The sequence below is a fragment of the Protomyctophum bolini genome, assembly GCF_963924005.1.
Source record: "Protomyctophum bolini genome assembly, chromosome: 12".
Taxonomy (NCBI): Eukaryota; Metazoa; Chordata; class Actinopteri; order Myctophiformes; family Myctophidae; genus Protomyctophum; species Protomyctophum bolini.
In genome coordinates, this window is record NC_137873.1 from 31,356,273 (window position 1) to 31,380,219 (window position 23,947).

The window sequence follows — 23,947 nt, forward strand, 5'->3', positions numbered from 1 at the left end:
CCTTAGGGTCGACGAGTACAGCATCTCGCAATGGGTCTGGTCCACAAGATTCGATACACCACCAAGATACCCATGTACCTGTCTATATACTTCCTTAATGTTAACGAAGTCCACACCCACAACACCAGAGGGAGTGCAACGAACCATGTACAACCCAGATTTAGCACAAACAAGGGACTAAATTATTTTCGCTCCTATGCCACCAAAATGTGGAACGCCCTACCAACAGTCATTAAGACATGCGAATCCCTTGACTCCTTCAAAACCGCTCTCAAAGGGCACCTACGGACGGCTACAATTCGAAACTAGCCCCCAAACTGTTTCTTTTCCCTTTTTACCATGAATTCCTGTTCTGTTCTTTGACTATTAATATAGAAGTGTCTATTTGTACTGTATGTCTCTAAATGTTTTGATGAATTGAACGAGGTGGACCCCTGGTCCCTCTTGTAAACAAGTGTAATGCTTAATTGGGTTGTCCACTCACAGTTAAGTTTTTGTTTGTGCTTGAAATGTACTGTATTTCTGCAAACTGTTAATAAATATTTCAATCAATCAAAAAGTTTTATAAAAAAACGATAAATTAAGAAATAGGAGGTAGGCTATAGTTCTGTGACCTATAGTCTCTCGAGACAGACTGTTGAATTCAAAGGCAGTAAGGTAGCCTACTATACAGACAGACAGTCACAGAGTTATAATAGGGTACATATACTTTGTCCACCATTTATTTTTTGGGGGCCTGATTTACCTCTTTGATGAAGGGGTAATCGCCGGTAGTGAACTAAATTAACTTTATGTCCCACTAACTAAATAGTTACAGAACAGCAGCCACCCACATTGGAAACATCCACACGATTCCACAGGTGTTAATGATTCTAATGAAGGCTCTGTTTAACCTAACCTAAGCTTAGCCCCACAAGCAGAACCCATGTGTACTGAAGTTTCTGACACTTTTTAGACTAAGTACATTGGCTTAAAGTCCAAATTTCATAAAAGCTTTATGGAGGGTTCCGAGAGGGGCTAACCTAAGCTAAGCCTCGGAGACCGTTTTGTTTACCTTTAGTAGGCTATAGCACAGTGGTTCTCAAACTTGACCCAATTGACACTCGGAGTTACTTACCCTTAAGGGACCAATTGTAACAACCCCCCCATGGAACCATGAGGGTCCCAGGGCAGGACGGTAGGACGGTGGACCCCACTTCCACTTCGTGTAGCAGTCTTTCCAGCGAGCCAGCCATCATGCACAGCAGCACAACAAACAAAGCCACGCCGTATGCAATTATGACATCGATGATTGTAATGGACAACAGTCACCACCAGAGGTCAGTGATTTCAATCTCAATTCACTGTCTGGTGAGCCCAATTTTGGGCAGTAGCCATAGTTAGACTGTAAAAAATAAATAGGCAGTAGCCTAAAGTTGCTTGTAAATATTGGTAGTTGCATTTTTGAGGGGCGCTAGCCCCTCCAACACCTGGCAGTATATGATTTTAAAGGTCTCTATCAGAGCTCTATCAGATGGTACAAAAAATATGGTCATTATAATTTCTAATTTTTTAAAATAAAGCATCATGTATCATCAGTATACGGGTAACAATAAAGTACAACCTTGAAAATCATGCTCATTATCATGGTCAGTATTATGTCAGTATCTGGTCAATTTCAGTATCATGGTCGGCATCATGTCACTTGCGTCCTTTGCGCTCCAAGCCTTCGATATGTAGAGTAATGTACGAGTATGAAAAATAATGGAATTACAACATTATTCAAAGTAGACAACGGTTTGTTTTATTCATATACTATAAACCAATCATTAAAACAAACTGGGGTCCAGTGTTGATGGTCAGGTTGGGCCACAGGTTTTGTCCCTTCTGATTCCTCTGAGATCTCCACTAGTATTTCTGCTGGCAGGAATGGAAGGTGCATGATTTCTCCAGATCTGGTGCACAAGGAGAAAATAGAAAATATAAATAGAATTTTGACTAGCAATGTGCATTATCTATTTTCCACAGTTTTTGAACCATTGCTTTTTTTTAGCCCTCCTTTTATACTCCAGTTGTGTAATGTTTGTATTTATTTATTTATTTATTTATTTATTATGCTATTTTTAATTTGACCAACAACACTACATGGTGTGAGTGTAGCAGAGTGACTCACAACCTCAGCCTGATGGCCTAAAAGTCTAATATCTCCCCCGGGTCATTGGCTTCCCACACAGGAGACCCAGGTTCGATTCCCGGGCGTTGCATTGGTGCCGTGACCCGGATCGGGTTTCCCCGCGTGGGAGGAGGTCAAAAGGGGGGTGAGTGTAGCAACCTCAGCCTGATGACTTAAAAGTCTAATATCTCCCCCAAGTCATGGGGAATTGCCTTTGGCTCAGTGATTAAGATGTTGGCTTTCCACGTGGGAGACCCGGGTTTGAATCCCGGGGGTTACATTGGCTTTGGAAGATTGTGAAAAATGTATAGCGTTTAACAACACAAATCTTCTGTTATGGCGGTCCCTGCCTGGCACAACATATTTTCAGATGAGGGTTTGCAGCCAAATACAGCATGGGAATTAAAAGTGTATAATATAGGTGTAGTTTAAAAATGTAGTAATCTCTGTCAATTCTTTATCCTCCATACTGGAATACCTGATGCAGTATCAGAACACTGCCTGAGGGAGTTCATGGCAGTCATGTAGTCAGGTCCCAGAAAGCCCTCAAAGCTTGTACCGCTTGGTACCTCCTGAAGGCATGCAGTGCTGCTCTTGAAAAGAGCTCCATCAGATTGGAGCATGCTGACCCAGGTATTGGTGCCGTTGGTACCAAGCTTGGCCTGAATAGAAACAACAAGGTTGTTAGTCTTTTCTACATTTCAATCATGTGCAGGCCTAGCCTGGCTAATAAGCCAGACTCAGGCAATCTTTTTCCCCCAACGGCTGATTCGGTCTGGCTTATTAGCCAGGCTAGTGCAGGCCTACTTTATTTTTATATATTTTTAGGGTGAAATATATCATGTTAAAAATCCATGCAACGAAGATCATATTCAATGGCTGCCCTAAAGTACATGTTATCAAAGTTGGGGCTGTGGCATAAAAAAATACAAATCCATTAAAAAAGGTTTATATATAAGAAAATCTTTTTTCAATAATTTCTAAACCAGTGTTGATTTTCTCGACTGTCTAAAACTATGACTAAAATGTTTGTTGAATAAATAAAGTATTAAAATGGTAAATGGTACATTTACTGTATATAGCGCTTTACATAGATGTGCATTACATTCACCCATTCACACACACATTCATACACCGATGGCAGAGGAAACCATGCAAGGCACCAATCTGCACATCGGGAGCAATTAGGGGTTCAGAGTCTTGCTCAACTCTGGGGGAGCCCGGGTTCGAACTGGGAACCTTTTCCCGTTTTGTTCCCATCCGGCCACTCTACCGCTGAGACACTGCCGCCCCGTAACAAGTTAAATGTTAGGGAGGGACGAGTCTAGAATAGATAGAGTAGAACTAAGACAAGTCATTTTATGCTTAGTTGCACATGGGTGTCTACTGTGTCACACTCCGAAAATAACCGAACTTCAAGCTCACAGCTCGCAAGCTTTCTAAATCAACTGAATCAACTGTAGATTTAGTCGACTATAATCATATTTAGTCACCTAAAACTAGACTAAAACTAAAACATTTCAAATGACTAAAAGGTGAATTTTATTCAAAAGACTGTCTATGACTAAAACTACATAAAAAACTCAATCAAAATGAACCCTATGCCACCAACCTGCTGGGAGAGGAGCGTGCGCACCACCTCATCGCGTGCCTCTGGCCGGGTCACCACAGCGTGGGCGGGCACCTGGGCCAGGTTGCACGAGGCGTAGTCAGAGATGGGGACGGGCGTGGCACTGCCAGGACAGATCAGCCTGTAGTCTGACGATACAATGTCCTCGGCCCATGTGGGACCGTTGCCTGGAACAACAGAAGAGTATGGTGTCATGCAATTAGGCCCAATGCAATGAACAGTTTTTTAGGGTTCTCGAACTTCTCGAGTTACGAGCATTACAGCCGTACACACGTACAGACAGACAGACAGACAGACAGACAGACAGACAGAGACATGGTGCATTTATAGATAATATCGATAGATAGGTATATATGTCACACCAATGAAACTCCTTGCAACTGCCATTGGTGATAAGGTTTCATGTAACTACATGCAACTACTTGCAACAATTTGTTTACAAGGAGAAGTAGTTGCATGGCGAATCATTGGTGCGTTTGGGCCTTAAGCCGGGTCGGGCCTGTGTAACCATTATCCCCCTCGACAGTTTGTACAAAATAAAATGTAGATTTAGTCTCTTTAACTCTTATGACATTTTGTCGACTAAAACAAGACTAAGACGAAAACATTTCAGATGACAAAAATATGACTAAATTACATTTTATATTCAAAAGGACTAAAACTAAATCAAAACTTTTACTAGAATAAGACTCAAACATTTCAGACGTCAAAAATATGACATTTGACATATGACATGACAATATGACTAAATTACATTTTATTCAAAAGACTAGAACTAAATCTAAATTAGCTGACAACATTAACACCATTTGGGAGAAGCCCTGCGTGAGGTGGGCAGTAGTAGAGCTCTTACCATCACTGAGTCCTGGGACAGTGGAGTGTTTGATGAATGCTACATCTCCAGCATCCTCAGCCAGACATCTATGGCATTAACAATAGAAAGGAATGCAATAAATGGTGCATTTATATGGCGCTTTTATCCAAAGTGCTTCACATAGATATTGCATTACATTCACCCATCCATTCACACACATTTATACACCGACGGTCGCTGCAATACATTGGAGCGACATGTACTGTATCGCACTGAGGGCGGAAGTGTGCCACTTATATGGCGCATCCCCGCCGTTGAGTCACGTGACTCACGTCCCTTCCTTTCATTACTTTCCTTGGCACCAACGCGGAAGCTTGCCCTTCCATACAAAGTCCATACAAAATATGGATAATTTATTTACAGAGTCAGAGCTAATATTTTCTGTTTCTTAGTTGGCCCCTTGGGAAAAATAATTTCCCACCCCTGGCTTAGAGGCAGCCAATCATGAAAAAGTGTCCACTATGGTCGTCAGCATGGTCGTCTTTACAGTTGTTAGTAGAGGTACTAGCAAATGTAGTGCAGGCGGATTTCAAGAAAAAAAAAAACTTTTAAAATTAAAGTGCCATGGCACCCCCTACCTGAAGGCCCCGTCATAGCCGTAGTAGCGCTCCTCAGGGCTGGCTTGGCATTTACCATGTCCTGTAGCATTACCAACACACTGCTGACACATGTGAGAGTCTAAAGGAGATCCAGGTGCACAGCCGCTACTGAAGAACGAAGCTTTATCAGAGGAGAAGACACAGCGATCAATCAATCACTGTCTCACAATGTAACACTCTAAAAATAAAGCTCTGTCTAGCACACTTATTAAAGGTAAAGTGTGTATTCAAAGTGTGTATATGTATTCATTCATTCAAATTATTCAATGACATGAAATACATGTTTATTGTTGGATGCAATCAGTTGCAGTATCAGAAAGTAGCTTGCACAACTATATAGCCTGCATTGTATTGTGTGTGGTGTATGTTGATGTACACAGACACAGTTTTAGTGAGATGCTTACTACTGTAGATATTATTATATATATATTATAAATATGGGCGATATGAGCACCCTGGAAGGGTTTAAGTAATTAAGTATGTAGCCATAATGGGGCCCATAGGGCAGGAGCAAAACTCCAGTTTCTTTAGCGTGAGGCAGCCAGGGGGTGTACAACAAGTACATCCACTGGACAAAAATGACGCTAATATGTCGTAGGGACATACCCCCAATACAAACCCTTGATGCCGAGTGCCAAGCAGAGAGGAATCTAACCCTGACCTCACAGTCACAATTAAGGCAGACACTAACCACGAGGCCACATAAGCTATAACACTTTGCAGGCATCTTGAGAGAGTGTGTGTATAGGTGACAATTCCACAACAAAATGCTTACTGAAGTTACAGTTGCCAACGCGTTCATGGATGTGGCCCATAGGGATGTTCCAGCCAGCGGTTTTGCCACGGCCGGTGTGGCACGACCTCTTGCCCTGCAGGTTGGCCCAGGTCACCCCAGACCCATTCTTCACCACGGCTACAGCGAAGTAGGAGGAGGCTAGTGCTGTGGCTGAGGTGAAAGAATTAGAAGACTAATGATATCAAAAGAAAAATGTGGTGCAAAACAGTTGATTAGTTATTACAGTACACTCGCTTCATAATAGAGCACCCTATTTGAATGGGGGAAGTTGCATTGCTCATTATTCCTTGCTAGTCGTGTGCTGCTACTGCTGTCTGTGGTGCTGCTGCTGCTGCTTTAAACCTGGCTGCTCACCCTCCACCACCCCACCACCTGTCCTTTTGGATCAACTTTTACATGTAGGCCTACTGGGGGATTCGGAGTCCCTACGTGGCCAGTTAAGACTGAGGTTAGGGTTAGCGACCTACGTGGCCGGTTAAGACTGAGGTTAGGGTTAGCGACCTACGTGGCCGGTTAAGACTGAGGTTAGGGTTAGCGACCTACGGCTGGTTAAGACTGAGGTTAGGGATCATGAGTTGCAACACTTGATATTCCTCCGTGGAGCATTATAAATGTTTTGGGACGGAATGACATCAGCAGCGTCACTACAAAATAAATAATGTAGCGGTCCACAAAAGTGTACACTACTACAGTACTTACCAGTACCATTCTGGTCACCGCATTGTGCTGTCAGGTGGGCCAGAGATGGAAACAATGTTTGTGTTGACATAGAAGACAGAGAAGAGAATCATATTAGTGTACACAGTACAGTATATCTGTGAAAGGAATCATATTACTATACACAGTACAGTACGTGTGCAAATGGAAATGTCACATTGGTTTTCCTGGACTTCAGTTTCACCTTTAACGGCCATCATCACCACAAAATCTGACAGACCAACAGTTATTACTTGGATCGTGTTTGGCTAGGTGGCCCAGTCTTCCGCCAATCATGATCGAGCGGGGGCGGGCCTTGGTGTGTGTGCGCTGTTGGCCTGTCGCATGTTACCGGGGCGCACCAGGGGTTTTCCAAATCACTGATCACCAAATCACTTATATTCTGATAGTAATCATTGCTATAGAATGTTTGATCAGTAACAGGGGTCTCCCCATCTCTCCAGCTCTTTAATAAATCAGAAAATACCTTTTCAGGTGGGTTCAAAATCCAGGAGCACCCATTTATCAGCTTCCATTTTCCAGTTCCAATGTTGTCTGCTCATTTCTTTGTGCGATTGCTTCCAATCCCACTCGTTTAATTTGTATCGTGTGTGAGTACTCTGTCCTGTCCTTATTGGATAAAATTGCTATCCTGACCCCGTAAATGTATTTTCTGTTTAATACTGTCACAAAAACTTTTCAGATGAGGGTCTGCAGCAAAATACAGTTACATTTAGGCTACTTGGGACGAAAAAGGTTTGAGAAGCGCTGTCCTATACAGTACATAGTGTTTTACGTGCATCATAACACTTCACCATGACAGGGATAAGATGTTTAGTTTTACCTGCATCATACTGCTCCACCATGACAGGGATTAGACCACATTTTCCAGCTGTGTAGACGTATCCTCCATCCAGGGCTATGGCATCTGCCTCGTTCCTCTGGGAAGCAGACAGGGGACAGTTATTTTTACTATAACTTTTATCCCACGATTTTGCAACGTAATCCTGGGTTCTATACTCTCTCTGCCAACCTGGGGAGAGCAACCGACTGACCTCATGCTTCCTTCTATGCATGACGGGTCCAAGCAACTTCTTTTCACCTGACATGGGGGAGTTTTCCCCGGCTGGACGTAGCGTGTGGAAGGAACACGTTATTCCAACCAGTTCCTTTCCCCTCCATCAGTTCAGAGACCAGGATTACTGCATGTTTTTTGTGAGGGCACCTACCCTAGGGGACACGGGGAGAACATGCAAACTCCACACAGAAAGGCCCTTTTGTCAAACCGACCCAGGGTATGGGCACTGATGACGCGGAGAAGAGAACACGCCCACAGGAGACCGTTCTTAATGTCTTACTGTGCCACATGCTGTTTCTGACTAATAAAGTGTAATAAAAATGTAAAATTTAAAAAGTGCTGACCAGTATCTTCTTCCCACAGCCGTCTACCGTGGTGGCGGTCGTACATTTAATCCCGGTGACGCCGTCCACCATGTCACTCAAGCTCCACTTGCGGCATGTCTCATACTGAGCCTCGCCCACAGCACACCACGTGATGCCACTGGAGGTCGCGTCGGTTGACTCTGAAAAGCAAAGAGGAAACGATAAGATAAATTGGCTCAGTCTGGCAGGACCCTCTTATCTCCATATTCTAACTTAACGTGTGTCTGCTCTTACGTTTGTTCAGGGAACGGATGATGCTCATGTACTCGGCGCCCAGATACACGAAGGGATCCGTGTCATTCGGCAGCTCCACCAGGCTCTGTGTGGAGTCCTTGAACATCAGGTCCTTGCCTGAGTCGTCACTAGAGGAGAACAGGTCGAAACCCTGCAAGGCACAGAGCAACTCAATAGTTACCGTACTATAGTTCATGGTTTTCGACAACATACTATATACAGTAGTTATAGTCAGGGCCGTAGGACCGGCCCAACCTCCCAACAAACCGGCCACGGGGAAGAGAAAAGGAATAAAAAAGCCTCAAATTGGGCAGGCACTTGGACCATGCGGCCGCTATTTGTGTGTGTGTGTGTGTGTGTGTGTGTGTGTGTGTGTGTGTGTGTGTGTGTGTCTTACACCGTCAACAGCCTCGGTGAGTTTGGTGTAGATGAGGGTGGCCAGCTCTTCGTCATTGGTGCGGGTGACCACAGCGTGGGCCGGCACCTTGGCCAGGTGACAGCTAGTGTAGTCGTCAACGCTGGCCCTGCTGCCGTCCTTACACAGCAACTCATAGCTGTCCTTCACTTCGTCTGGAAAACAAACCATGACCATGAAGATCTTGTTAATGATGTGTGAAAAAGATTTAATGTCGCACGCACACAGACATTGACATTTTTCTCAGCTCTAAAGACCCACTAGACTTACTTGACTAATGACTAGTACAGCCTTCTGTATAAAATTCAATATTATTATTTCATATCAGTGTAGAACATGTATTAATACTGACCAGTTGTTTACTATCAGTGTAGAACATGTAGTATTACTGACCAGTTGTTTACTATCAGTGTAGAACATGCAGTAAATGAATACTGAACAGTTGTTTACTATCAGTGTAGACTGTAGAACATGCAGTACTACTGACCAGTTGTTTACTATCAGTGTAGAACATGCAGTACTACTGACCAGTTGTTTACTATCAGTGTAGAACATGTAGTATTACTGACCAGTTGTTTACTATCAGTGTAGAACATGCAGTAATACTGACCAGTTGTTTACTATCAGTGTAGAACATGCAGTAATACTGACCAGTTGTTTACTATCAGTGTAGAACATGCAGTAATACTGACCAGTTGTTTACTATCAGTGTAGAACATGCAGTAATACTGACCAGGAACAGTGGTGTGTTTGACAAACGCCACGTCTCCACTTCCGTCCGTCAGGCACCTATGAGACAATTGAGCAGTTTGAGATGAATAATGTCCAAACATTAAAACTAATTATAAACTAATTATCCATAATGTATAATTAAATCATGGATAAGGGGTCAGGACAGAAAGGCCATTTCGGGGAGGGGTCAGAATAAAATATGGACATAGATGGTTATTCGTCTCAACTGCTCATTAACAATTTAGGCATTTAGCAGACACATAGTAAAGGTCCTTACACACCTTACACATCTGCCCGCAGCGTTTATTTTGTGAGATTAATTCACATTCATTTAAACTGCATTGCCATTTGTGGCAAGAATACATCTAGCCCTGGTCCAATGCTTACAGCGAGTGTCTCTCTCTGACGCCTTGTGGAAGTACCTTCCACAGCCCACTGGTCATATTTCCACTCCCGTGCGCTGTCTTTTTAATACCAGCAAATAAACAAAACGACGTAACCACTTACCGAAATAAAGCCTGCTAGACCTTGATAAAAGTCTATTCTCGAACCTGGGAAGCGTCTTAGGTCCCCAGTTTCTCTCTAAAATGCACTATTTTAATCATTAAATAAAATTAATCCAGCCAGATCGGCGCGGGTAAAACCCGGAAATGCCATAGTAGAAGAAATGACTCTGCCCGGTAAATTCAGGGTACATTGCGTTATTAAAATGACACACAGTGCATTTTAGAGAGAAACTGGGGACCTGAGACGCTTCCCAGGTTCGAGAATAGACTTTTACCAAGGTCTAGCAGGCTTTATTTCGGTGAGTGGTTACGTCGTTTTGTTTATTTGCTGGTATTAGAAAAACAGTGCACGGGAGTGGAAATATGACCAGTGGGCTGTGGAAGGTGAATAAAAGACGAATAAAAGACGAATAAAAGCATCAACCTGTATGAATGAGGCATCAGCAAATGTATATTTTTCTTGTTTTGTTTTTTGTTGTTTTGTACAGTAGGTTGTGTGGGTGCTTGTGTGTGTGTGTGTGTGTGTGTGTGTGTGTGTGTGTGTGTGTGTGTGTGTGTGTGTGTGTGTGTGTGTGTGTGTGTGTGCGCGCTCAAGTGCACATGCGCGCGCGTGCGTGCGTGGGAGAGAGTGTGTGAATAGTTTCTAGTCCCTCCTCATGTTGTGACTGACAGTGTGACTGAGTTCTTGTTCTTGCTCTTGTTTTTGAGTGGTGCAACCACTCCAAGGAACAGCTATGTCCTAATATATGTGACTATGTGACTATGTGACTATGTCCCCATGTTTAGAGTACCAGCAAAAGTAGCGCTTTTGTGCCAGAAACAGAGAGAGAGAGAGATAGTGTTGCACTGTTGCCTGCTAATTACAGAGAGAGAGAGAGAGCGAGAGAGAGAGAGAGAGAGAGGCAGGGGGAGAGGGGAGTTGCACCACTCAGTTCACACGGGTGTGATTTTTGAGTGGTGCAACCACTCCAAGGAACAGCTTTGTCCCTATGGGACTATGTCATGTGACTGTGTTACTATGTTACTATGTTTAGAGTACCAATAGGGGGTGCCGTTGCACCACTTGCTTCAGACTGGTCAGATTTTTTCTCTAATAACAAAACCATTAAACCTTTACTCACTTGAATGCACCTGCATATCCGTAGTAAGGGTTGTCCGGTGAGCGGGAGCAGTCGGTCATGTTGGAGGAGGCCTGGACCGGACACTGCTCACACAGCTTGGGAAACTTCGCCGGGTCAGCTCCTGGTGCACAGCTGGCCGAGAAGAAATTACTCACCGCTAGAAAAGCAGAATAGTCATTTTTAATTTATGACACATGTACTGACATTATTGCTACAGCGTATATGATAGCCTGTGGATCTTAAAACCGTGTTCATGATTTGAGGCATTTCGTTCAAAACCAAAAAAGCCACTGCTGCAAACTTTGGAAGCCATTCTTAGTAAATCAGGATGGATTATGAATCTGTACGATTGATATCAACCTCCTGGAGGCACTGTAACAGGTGTTACGATTTGGGGCAGATGTTCTGCTCTGGCATTCAGGGAGTGTGCGAGCACGGTTTCACGCCGTTAGGGCCAACAGTGCCGGGAGATTAGTGCACACTACACACACACAGAGACAGACAGTGAGACAGACGAACACACACACACAAGGATGGACGGACATATTCTCGTACTGGACTGGAACTTGTTGTGTATTATCCTTGATAGTTTTGTGTACTCTTGTCATGTATGGTTAACCGTTACCCTTCAAATCAATCAAATAAAAAACTCACCCTCTTCCAAAGGTTGCTGGTCCACGCCGTCCCACTGGATCCCGTTGTTTCCCATGGTTAGCAGAGTTCCTACGGGAATGTTCCAGCCGGCAGACTTTCCCAGTCCGGTGTGGCAGGACCTCTTTCCTCTCAGCTCATTGATGCTGAAGTTGGAGCTCTTCTTGACCACAGCCAGAGCATAGTAACAGGTGTCTGATTCTGCATGGTCCGATACAAAGAGGGCACAGGGGATACAAAGAGGGCACAGGGTCACATTGATTTAACCAACCTGCTGTGCCTATTTTGGGGAACGTCGATCATTATAGGCAACACAAATAAATTCAACATATTTATAAAAGGTTTCAACATTTTCAATAATATCATTATCTCCAAGCTCACAATGCGTTGCAATTTGTATACAAATCAAATCAAATCAAATCAAATCAAATCAAATCAAACTTTATTTATAGAGAACATTTTAAAACAACCAAGGTTGACCAAAGTGCTGTACATCAGTGGCAAAACAGAGAACAGGCAAGAGAACACAGAATATAAATGAGAAAACACAATAAAAAATGACAAAAATATAAGCATGAAAGCATAAAATGGACTCAAGTCAAGCGGGATTAAAAGCCAGGGAGTAACATGTTAAGAGCTTGTAGTTTGGCTATTTGCGCAATTGGGGATCGCCCTGCTATGGCATAATCCTCTTCTGCCCCGGATTTGAACCCGGTTATCTGTGCAAGTTTTGTTTTTATACCATTGAGCTAATAGAGCCTGCCTGCTTGCTCAGGGGATACATTCAATCTTGAACATCGGGTCCAAAATTCATGTCAGATCATGTGTCTACAGGTGAGACATGACCTTTGACCTTTACTTTTGACTCTATGCCTTTGACATGATCAAAAATGTCTCAATAGAAGAGCAGTGAAACAAAATACAACCATGAATAGAGGGAGTGGCAAATAAAGTGGAAAAGTAATGTGGTTTAATATAATCAGATAGGACTTTTCTGTTTGGAATGTATATGGAATGTCAAGGCCAGAAAGTAGTTTTTGCCACGCTTTCCCGCATAACTTCCAGGTATGATGTTGTCACACGCATACCCTGCCTATAATATAGGGTATACAATATACAACATACTCTGCCATACAGATTGGACAAGATTTAATTGTATTCATTAAAAAATAAGTTACATAGTGCCCCTGTGGTGATAATTCATGCAACAAAGAGAGAGAGAGAGAGAGAGAAAAAGAAAGAACAATCTATCCATAATTAGGAGAAATAGATAGATAGATCATCTTACCTGGGCCATAGTCCTCAGCAATAATGGGGTGCAGGTTGTAATTAGTCATTCCAGCTGTGTAGATGTCTCCTCCATCCAGAGTGATGGCATCTGCTTCATCGTTCTGTCAAAAACATGTTGCTGCTAAATATTTGCAGATTTTTGCAGAGGCCTGGTAGCTCTCTCTTAACATTGCCAGTTGTTTGAGTTAAATGGTCATTCCTTGTTTGCATTGGTCATATAGAAAAATTATTAATGGTATGATTGGCGGTAGTTGTGCATTATTATTATTTTTATAAAGGCGATCTCACCCAGGTGCTGGACAAACAATGATTAACAGTAAAAAATAATAATAATAATAATAATAATAATAATAATAAAGTCTGCAACACTGGTATCTCAGCTCCATTTGTTTTATCACTGTTTAATAATCAACGTTTCAATCCTGCTGGATCTCCTTCAGGAATTCATGAAGAACACTTGCACACATTTGCCCGAGGACGATATTAATTGCATGTGCAAGCATGTAAATGACAAATAAAATGGACCTTAAACCTTGGGGAAAAAAAACATTCATTAAGATATACAGTAAGTTGTGGATTACAGTTTTAACACTATAGCGTTCTCTTCTCACCTTAATGGCCTTGATGCATTCAAGAGTGTTTAGTTTTTGTACACAGGAGAAGGTCGAGACATTCTTGGCTAGGGATGTACATTTTGAGTATTCCTGGCCGGATTTCACACACCATATGATGCCTGGAGCTGGAACTGGAGTTGGAGTTGGAGTTGGAGTTGGAGCCCAGTTCCACGGAAACCATGTACTTGGACACGCAGACGTATATGCTGTGGATAAGGATAAAGATGTTAAACATCTTTAACCACTAAGCCAATGGGATATAGATGTTGGGATATAGATGGAAAGAAAAAGAGCAGGCTTAGTTTTTAGACCCCTAGTTACACCGCTCCAATAAAGTCCTAAACAGGGTTTAAGTGGTTTAACAACTTTAACCACTTAATTAAACACCAGCATCCGTATTGTGGCTGTGGGGAAAGCTTTCGCAGAAACTCAAACGCGTTGAAAACATCACTAGTATCCTAGTACAGAGCCCTGAGGGTGGTTAACCCTGCTGTCCCTGCATCTTGGCATCAATGGCATGGACACGCTTCACAACACATCGCCACACGACACCTTGTGAAATTGCAAATCTGCTCATTTCGAAACGGCCAAAGTACAAATAGACCTGTCACAATCCTTAGATAATCACCTAATTGCAATTATTTGAGATAAGTGCAAATATTGTTTGTGAGCTAAAAGTTTAATTTAAATGGTTTTCTTGTATATTTAATTTGTATATTTCGCAGCGCGACGCGTTGTGAGCTTGTAGATCTGCTATTTTCAAGTAAGGCGTTAATTTACGAAAACACTAAATATAATAATAACAATAGTATTTAACCTCTTAAACCCCAGGGGGGGTAAAGGGGGTAAATCCGCAACATCGGAGTTGGAACCGGAGACCAATTGGGTCTCCATTGACCCGATGAGCGCTGTTCAGAGGTGGACAGCCGCTGCCGCCACCGGCGGTGGCAATGCAGGGCTCAAGAGGTTAAAAGGAATGATGTTTACCAGTGGTTCCCAGCAGCAAGGACAGGAGGAGAAGCATTTTGATCAGTTGGCAGTCTCCAGGTTAGAACAGAAGACAGGTGGGGGTGTGGTGACTCCATCTGCTTTTATAGGGAAACATCCGTGTGCATGTGGGCTGGGCAGCCAGTCTGTCAAGGAAGAAAATATTAAACAACAATGTTTCCCAATCGTGGAAAGTTACAGGCTAAAGAATTCCAGTCAAAATAATATTCGTAATCCTTCTCAGGTTGAGGTCGACTTGACAATGAAAAGATTGAATTTGAAAACTGAAAACTAAAATGTTATCCTGTGTATTAAAGAACATAGAGCAGTTTGCCCTACAAAGCCAAAGTGCTAGGGGAAAAGGAAATGGCCGATAATGGTTTTAAAAGTGTTTCAACTGGTCAGCCAAATGAGATATCTGCAAATACAGTAAGTGATCTTACACTAATTTCAAATATGGTATGTTACGTTCTTAAGGTAATTGTTTATCCCGCCAAAATCACAAAGGCTAATTTGACCTTTCTTTGAGATACACAAATATGTCAGTTTTGTCAAAAAATGTAGTTACTATTGGCTACTGCACTTTGGCTTTATGCATTTGGCCAGTGCCCACGAACCATCATCTGAAAATGTTTTGTGGCAGGGACCCCCGGAGAGAAGATTTGTGTTAAAAATAATAATACTTGCAGATGTACAAACTTGCAGCACAGCACAAAGCGGTGTGATCTGAGCTTGCATATCTGCAATTTTTTTAAAGCCAGATTATAAATTATGAATAAAGAAATAATGGTGATGCTGTATGAACAAGTTTAGCTGGGGACCCATCTTATCTGAATATTGAGACACCATGCTCACTTGCAGTAAGTACGTCACAATACAGTAGAATCTACTACTGTTTCTAATATAGTAGATGATATCCATTTTTTTTATATCCTTTCATGCCCTCTGCAACACTTCCTCAAGAAGGTATATGTTATTCTGTATCTGTTATTCTCTGTTATTTTAGCTGCCAAGTCACGTGTGAAACGACATTCTACTGAAACCTGCACTTCTATAGTTTCACAGGGTGATTATCATTTTTTTGAGTGGTGCAACCACTCCTACAATCAGCAATGTCCATGTACCTACCTGTGTGTGTACCTGTGTACATGAGCCTGAGTATGTTACTGACTTATACCAGTAGGGGGCGGCAGAAACAGAGGGAGGGGTAGTGCTGTGTAATGAGAGAGAGAGAGAGAGAGAGAGAGGGGGGGGGGGGGGGGGGGAGAGAGAGAGGGGGGGGGGGGGGGGGAATTGCACCACTCAGTTCACACGTGTGTGATTTTTTTTTAATCTTTAATCGTCTCTGGAACTGTGATGAAAACATGGCACTGTCACAAGGACATACCAAAGTGACAGGACTAACCGTAATGGTGTCTGTTTCCTGGACCTTTAATGAAGGCAGGTATTGTTGTATACCTGCAGAATGCAGATGAGTTGGGGATGGACATGGGTGTGGTGGTGGCGCAGCAGGTTTAGAATGCTCGGAAACAGTGTGACAGGAATGAAGAACCCACAAAGGGTAGGCCTATAAGGTATAACATTTCATACAATTCTACTCAGGCTTATGTAAACACCAAAGACAGGTTTTAAGTTGTTGTTTCACTTCAGTATTTATATTCATATTCATTTTAGCTGCCCTGCTCTCCATAACCCATAATTTCAAACTCTATTTTAACCTGTGAGAAATTCTTCATTGAGAACACCTGTCCTTTGATCTGGTGACTAATAGTGTCCTTCTAATACGTGAGGGGGGCATGTTTCTTTTTTTTAAGATTTTTTTTTGTTGTGGCTTTCGCCTTTATTTATTATTTTATAGAGGGATAGGGTGACAGTAGGCTGACAGGAAATGGGGAGAGAGATGAGGGGGTGACATGCAGTAAAGGCCGACGGGATCGGGAGTCGAACCCGCAGCATACGCCAGCCGCCCGAGCATTTATTTTTATTAATGTTTTTTAATTTAAATAAAATAAAAATTAAACATGAATGAAACACGGGATGAAGTTTACTTAAGAGGGCCTTTCCTGTTTTGCATAATTCATCAAGTTCATAAATGGTGAGCCATGAAGGGAACATAAGCATTTACATTGAATGTTGTTGCTTTGTACCTAAACTTGTATGAAATGGATTATTTTGTTTGATTGATTGATTGATTGATTGATTGATTGATTGACTGACTGACTTGATTACAATATAATATTGGATGCCTTTCTCTTTTTTGAGCCCATTGTTCATAGTTAGGCCAACCGGAAAACAATGACTAGAAAGTTTTAGTAGAGCTCATAAAGAAGTGTTCACTTTTCTATTTGTTTTTCCCCTGGCAAATATTTTCAGGCGGGCAGCAAGGTCAAGTTTTTATTGGCTTTTTCTATCATGTAACTAGGATGTCCAATTGTCCATACGTTGTTTGGTTGTATTGCAGTTGTTAATGTTGCAGATTTTACACTCCAGGGCCAGAGACTCCACTTCTCCAGGACTTTTCCTCCTTTCCACCGTTCAAGATTACTACAGTCCTTCCAATGTGTATGCGTAGATGCAAATATGTAAGTTTCCTTGTACTTTGAGTTAAATGTTTACAGACATGTTGAATTTATGTTGTAGTTGTATTAGGAGGAATGTTTGTGAGCCATGTTAATTCCTAGCCTCCATTAGCCAATGTTGTGTGCATTATTAACCGATGCTGATTGTATATTGATATTGAATGTTATTCCTGTTTGTATTTGTACTGTGATTGATGTTGATGTTATTATTATATTCTGTTTTAGACCACACACACAAACCCAATGTTATGCCCATGTACCCTGTGTTACCAGTAAAGTACGCTGTGATTTCAAGTCCTGTGTCCGTGTTCGACACCCCATAGCCTACTGGTGAAATTATCCAAACCACCCACCGTACTCCACTACAGTGTCTTTATAAGAGCGTGATCTAGTATGAGAGTGACAACACTAGCTAGCGTTGACTCCCATTGTAACAATTGAATGCGGAAGTGCTCAATGCTCATTCTATCTCAATAGAATAGTTCCAACGTTTGGAACTATAGCCCATAGCACACCGCTTTGCGGCGAGATCGAAGCGCGTCGCCACTCTCTTACTAGATTAATCTGCTTTATAAATAAAATGTAGTCACAATAATGGATGATTAGATGAGACATAATTTATTAATCCCCAAAGGGAAATTGAGGAGTTATAGCAGTGACAAGATAGATAAATAAATAAACTACTAGAAAGCAGAAACACAACAGACACAGGTGGACATTAACACACAAGACCAGGGCCAACATAACATTATATGCATTGAGGAGGAGAGTTCTTAATTTGCATTTTACAGCCTGATGGCAGTTGGTCAAGCCAAGAGAGTCTGTACCACTCTGTATGCATGTTGGGGGAATAGTGAGCCTTAGGCTGAAGGTGCTCACCCACCATGGCATTAAGTGTGTCCCTAAATCCTCCTATCTGCGACTACTGACTCACTGCAGACCTTCCATTCGGAGGCCAGCAACAGAGCTGGCCTTCTTTATGGTTTTATTGAGCTTGTTCAGCTCCCAGGCCTTGATGCCACCTCCCCAGCACAGCACACCACTGCGATAAAACAGAATGCAGAAGACATACGAGGTTGTTGTTGTGAGCTACTCTGCTACATAAGCAAGCATACGACCTCCCGTAGTCCCGTTAGTCCGACCGATTATACGAACACAACGTTTGACTTGGGAGACAGGGTTGACGAACACTATCCCAAACACAAACCCTAACCTCAGTCTTAACCTCTTAGGTTGGACGGGATGTCGGACTTATGGGAAGTCCCCGAGCTGCTTATAGAGCACCGAAGTCTGACGTCACTTTCAGTAGAGGGCGCCAATACACAGGTTCATGTATTTTTTTATTTGCATTGTAATCCCCATAGGGCGATTTTAGGTCGCTTCATATAAGAACTGTGTTTGAAAAATAAACCGACCACCCCGGCCTTTCTGTCAGGGGAGTGGCTGTGCGTCGTTAATGATGTCCATTCATATTTGATACAGCCAGTTTCTGGAGAAAATGGAATTAATGTGGCCGCAAAAGCCTTGAAACTACATATGAAGGCAATGTACAGTATATGCCAATATACGTCACGCCCAGCTGTCAACACATGGCGTTCCTGAGATTCCTTGTTGACGTAAGCTCAGCTGGTGGTGACTCGACTCGTACTAACCACGAAACATTAAATATCAATAAAATAAAAATAAACGTAATTAACATTCAGTTTCTGTTGTGTGACGGGCAGATGCAGCAACCTCGCCTACCCGGAAATGGGTCTCTGGGTTGTTTGACTCGTTTATAACGCTTATTTTGTTACTCTTTGGGTATATTTGTACATTTCCACCTTCAGTCGATGCTTCATATCCATATGAGTGAAAAGGCCGTGGTGATCGGTTTATTTTTCAAACACAGTTCTATGAGGCGATCTAAAATCCCCCTATGGAGATTACAATGCAAATAAAATGTAGGCTACATGAACCTGGGGACTGACAGTGACGTCAGGACTTCGGTGCACTATAGGAATGCATTCTTCCAGTAAGACATAGTGCCTCATTTTCCCAGCAAAGGAGAGAACTCGATCTTGAATTACTTGTTCTAACTTAATCTTGAATTACTTGTTCTAATAGGACATGCCTGTAACGAGACAAGAGAGACATGAGTAACATGAGCACTTAATTGAGCAGACATGTGCTTGTGCGGTGAAGAGTAAATAATATTATTCCTTACACCACATTCGACATTGCAGAACACTGTGACCACTAGGTCATGTTAAATAGTCTCTTGTTCCAAAGTGCATTACATTCGCACGCACACATTTGAAAGGGGACATTCTGCATATTGAGTACTTTCTACTTTTGGTACTTTAAGTACTCTTGATACCAATATCTTTGTACTTTTACTCAAGTCAATGTTGATTAACGGACTTCTACTTGTTGTTTTCTTTTTTTTTGTCATCAAAGTTTTTTTAAGATTTTTTCAATAAAGCATACAAAATTCACATGACTTACACAAAAGAAAAAGACAAGGAAAAACAAACAAAAAGCAAAACACAACTAGCAGTCAAAAATAATAATAATAATCGACAACACCCCTCCACATTCTGTTGTTGACACTAGTGATTGACTAGTGATTGTCATTTGTATAAATACAAATTGTTACTGCAACCATCCTTTAATATATAAATAAAAGTAGTCCCATGTTTCATGGAATTTTCCTTTGACGTTGTTCCTCCTGGTAATCGAGTATTCAAAGGATGCAGTTTCAGTCATAAGTTGGGTCCAGTCTATGATCTCTGGTGTAGCAGAGCTCTTCCAGTTTCTCAGTATCAACCTAGCTGCAGTAATAAGACCTGCAGTCACCAATGCATGTTGTGCCTTGGTGACCCCATGTGGCAGCACTGTGTGATCTCCCAAGAGACATATAACCGTGGGCATTCTGGTATATTAGCCCCATCCAGTCTCCAATTCCCCAGTACCTCTTTCCAGAAAGGTAAAACCACAGGACATTCCCAAAAGGCATGTAAAAATGTACCATTTCCCCCTTTACAGATGTTGTAGTATACAACATCAATGCTGTGTAAATTCACGTACAATTGAATTGTACAAGAACACAGCATGTTGTATACTACAACAACAGACTTCTACTTGTAACAGTAGAAGTGGGGCACATTGGGAGCTTGTAGATTTGCTATTCTTAAAAGATTTGAAAACTTAATGAGTACTTTCTATTATGATGCCAATATTTTGGCTCAAGTAAATTTTTTATTCCTGACTTTTACTTGTAACAGACTTTGGAAACATCCACAATGCAGCCACAGGTGTTAATGATTCTAATGAAGGCTCCGTTGCCTAACCTGAAGTAGCCTCAGACCGTTTTGTTTACCTTTAGTAGGCTATATAGCACAGTGGTTCTCAAACTTGACCCCCTTGACACTTAGAGTTAGCCTACTTACCCTTAAGCCTTAAGGGACCATTTGTAATCACCCCCCAATGAGGGTCCCAGGGCAAGACCCTACTTCCACTTCTTGTAGCAGTCTTTCCAGCAAGCCAGCCATCATGCACAATAAACAAAGCCACGCCGTATGCAATTAGGACATCAATGATTGTAATAACAGTCACCACCAGAGGTCAGTGTTTTCAATCTCAATCCACTCTGGTGAGCCCAATTTTGGGCCAGTAGCCTATAAAGTTGCTTGTAAATATTGGTAGTTGCATTTTTGAGGGGCGCTAGCCCCTCCAACACCTGGCAGTATATGATTTTAAAGGTGTCTATCAGAGCTCTATCAGATGGTACAAAAATATGGTCATTATAATTTCTAATTTTTGAAAATAAAGCATCATAGTCAGTATCATGTCGTCTGATACTCAAGATAAACAATAAAGTACAACCTTGAAAATCATACTCAGTATCATGGTAGTATCATGTCAGACTCAGTATTATGTCAGTATCTGGTCAATGTCAGTATGTAGAGTAGTGTACAGCATGGTTGTATAGAAAAATAATGGAATTACAACATTATTCAGAGTAACGGTTTTATTCATATAAACCAGTGGTTCCCAAACCTTTTTGGCCATGCTCCCCCTGTTACCTCCCGACCTAGCTGACGCACCCCCCACATGGAAATCAAAATTGCATAGTCTAGAGACATGTTTCCTATTTATCCACATGCACATATAGGAACCTGAATATGGCATATGCAGCATGGGCTATATTCTGCATTATATATATCGTACTTGCCATATTTGGCATTATATGTTAATATATTTAAAATAAAACCATAGCACCAGCATTAGCCTTTTCTTGTTGAGCACCCCCTGGAAGGCGCTCGCACACCACAAGGGGTGCACGCACCACAGTTTGGGAACCACTATTATGAACCAATCATTAAAACAAACTGGGGTCCAGTGTAGATGGTCAGGTTGGGTCACAGGTTTTGTCTTTTTTTCACCTTCTGATTCCTCTGAGATCTCCACTAGTATTTCTGCTGGCAGGAATGGAAGGTGCATGATTTCTCCAGATCTGGTGCACAAGGAGAAAATAGAATTTAGGAGAAAATATAACTGTGCATTTGTCTGTGCATTATCTATTTTCCACCTGACTTACTTTTTTTACAGCTGTTTTTGAACCATTGCTTTTTTTTAGCTCTCCTTTCATACAACAGTTGTGTTATTTATTTCTTTATTTCTTTATTATGCTGTTTTTAATTAATATCCCCGAGTCATTGGCTTCCCACACAGGAGACCCGGGTTCGATTCCCGGGCGTTACATTGGTGCCGTGACCCGGATCGGGGGAGGAGGTCAAAAGGGGGGTGAGTGTAGCAACCTCAGCCTGCATGACCTAAAAGTCTAATATATCCCCCAAGTCTTTGGCCTTTGGCTCAGTGATTAAGATGTTGGCTTTCTACGTGGGAGACCCGGGTTTGAATCCTGGGCGTTACATTGGCTTTGGAAGATTGTGAAAAATGTATGTAAAAACAATTTAATTTTGTAATGTTTAACAAAAATCTTCTATTATGGCGGTCCCTGCCTGGCACAACATCTTCAGATGAGGGTCTGCAGCCAAATACAGCATGGGAATTAAAAGTGTATAATATAGGTGTAGTTTAAAAATGTAGTAATCTCTGTCAATTCTTTATCCTCCATACTGGAATACCTGATGCAGTATCAGAACACTGCCTGAGGGAGTTCATGGCAGTCATGTAGTCAGGTCCCAGAAAGCCCTCAAAGCTTGTACCGCTTGGTACCTCCTGAAGGCATGCGGTGCTGCTCTTGAAAAGAGCTCCATCAGATTGGAGCATGCTGACCCAGGTATTGGTGCCGCTGGTACCAAGCTTGGCCTGAATAGAAACAACAAGGTTGTTAGTCTTTTCAATCATGTGCAGGCCTAGCCTGGCTAATAAGCCAGACTCAGGCAATTTTTTTCCCAACGGCTGATTCGGTCTGGTTTATTAGCCAGGCCTACTTTATACTTTTTATATATTTTTAGGGTGAAATCTATCTCTATGAAGATCATATTCAATGGCTGCCCTAAAGTACATGTTATCAAAGTTGGGGCTGTGGCATAAAAAAATACAAATCCATTAAAAAAGGTTTATATAAAAGAAAATCATTTTTCAATCATTTCCAAAACAGTGTTGATTTTCTCGACTGTCTAAAACTATGACTAAAATGTTTATTGAATAAATAAAGTATTAAAATGGTAAATGGTACATTTATATAGTGCTTTTATCCAAAGTACTTTACATAGGTGTGTATTACACCCATTCACACACACATTCATACACCGATGGCAGAGGAAACCATGCAAGGCACCAATCTACACATCGGGAGCAATTAGGGGTTCAGAGTCTTGCTCAACTCTGGGGGAGCCCGGGTTCGAACTGGGAACCTTTTCCCGTTTTTTCCCATCCGGCCACTCTACCGCTGAGACACTGCCGCCCCGTAACAAGTTAAATGTTAGGGAGGGACGAGTCTAGAATAGATAGAGTAGAACTAAGACAAGTAATTTTATGCTTAGTTGCACATGGGTGTCTACCGTGTCACACTCCGAAAATAACCGAACTTCAAGCTCACAGCTCGCAAGCTTTCTAAATCAACTGAATCAACTGTAGATTTAGTCGACTAAAATCATATTTAGTCACCTAAAACTAGACTAAAACTAAAACATTTCAAATGACTAAAAGGTGAATTTTATTCAGAACCCTATGCCACCAACCTGCTGGGAGAGGAGCGTGCGCACCACCTCATCGCGTGCCTCTGGCCGGGTCACCACAGCGTGGGCGGGCACCTGGGCCAGGTTGCACGAGGCGTAGTCAGAGATGGGGACGTGCGTGGCACTGCCAGGACAGATCAGCCTGTAGTCTGACGATACAATGTCCTCGGCCCATGTGGGACCGTTGCCTGGAACAACAGAAGAGCATGGTGTCATGCAATTAGGCCCAATGCAATGAACAGTTTTTTAGGGTTCTCGAGTTACGCGCATTACAGCCGTACACACGTACAGACAGACAGACAGACAGACAGACAGAGACATGGTGCATTTATAGATAATATCGATAGATAGGTATAGATGTCACACCAATGAAACTCCTTGCAACTGCCATTGGTGATAAGGTTTCATGTAACTACATGAACCTACTTGCAACAATT

The 23,947-nt window shown here is 42.1% G+C and overlaps 2 protein-coding genes across 2 annotated transcripts in view; both read right to left on the reverse strand.

Annotated features, from left to right (window-relative positions):
- Positions 1 to 1,757: 1,757 nt before the first annotated feature.
- LOC308326209 (serotransferrin-like) lies at positions 1,758 to 14,877 on the reverse strand. The gene is made up of 17 exons (XM_080779017.1): positions 14,741 to 14,877; positions 13,751 to 13,959; positions 13,138 to 13,240; positions 11,853 to 12,050; positions 11,199 to 11,355; positions 9,573 to 9,628; positions 8,824 to 8,994; positions 8,425 to 8,724; positions 8,170 to 8,330; positions 7,592 to 7,688; positions 6,751 to 6,777; positions 6,031 to 6,201; positions 5,235 to 5,376; positions 4,636 to 4,703; positions 3,765 to 3,949; positions 2,631 to 2,814; positions 1,758 to 1,934 (listed from the first exon to the last, which is right to left on the reverse strand). The coding sequence occupies exons 1-17, from the start codon at positions 14,775 to 14,777 to the stop codon at positions 1,888 to 1,890; spliced, it is 2,313 nt and encodes a 770-aa protein (XP_080635143.1). The 5' UTR covers positions 14,778 to 14,877; the 3' UTR covers positions 1,758 to 1,887.
- A 6,572-nt stretch (positions 14,878 to 21,449) lies between these two features.
- Positions 21,450 to 23,947, reverse strand: part of LOC308325841 (serotransferrin-like) — a 66,795-nt gene continuing 64,297 nt past the window's right edge. Inside the window, exons 14-16 of the mRNA XM_080778554.1 lie at positions 23,514 to 23,698; positions 22,452 to 22,635; positions 21,450 to 21,817 (exon numbers count right to left, since the gene is read on the reverse strand). Of these exons, the coding sequence (XP_080634680.1) occupies positions 21,771 to 21,817; positions 22,452 to 22,635; positions 23,514 to 23,698 (416 nt within the window). The 3' untranslated portion in view covers positions 21,450 to 21,770. The remainder of the gene's footprint in view (positions 21,818 to 22,451; positions 22,636 to 23,513; positions 23,699 to 23,947) is intronic.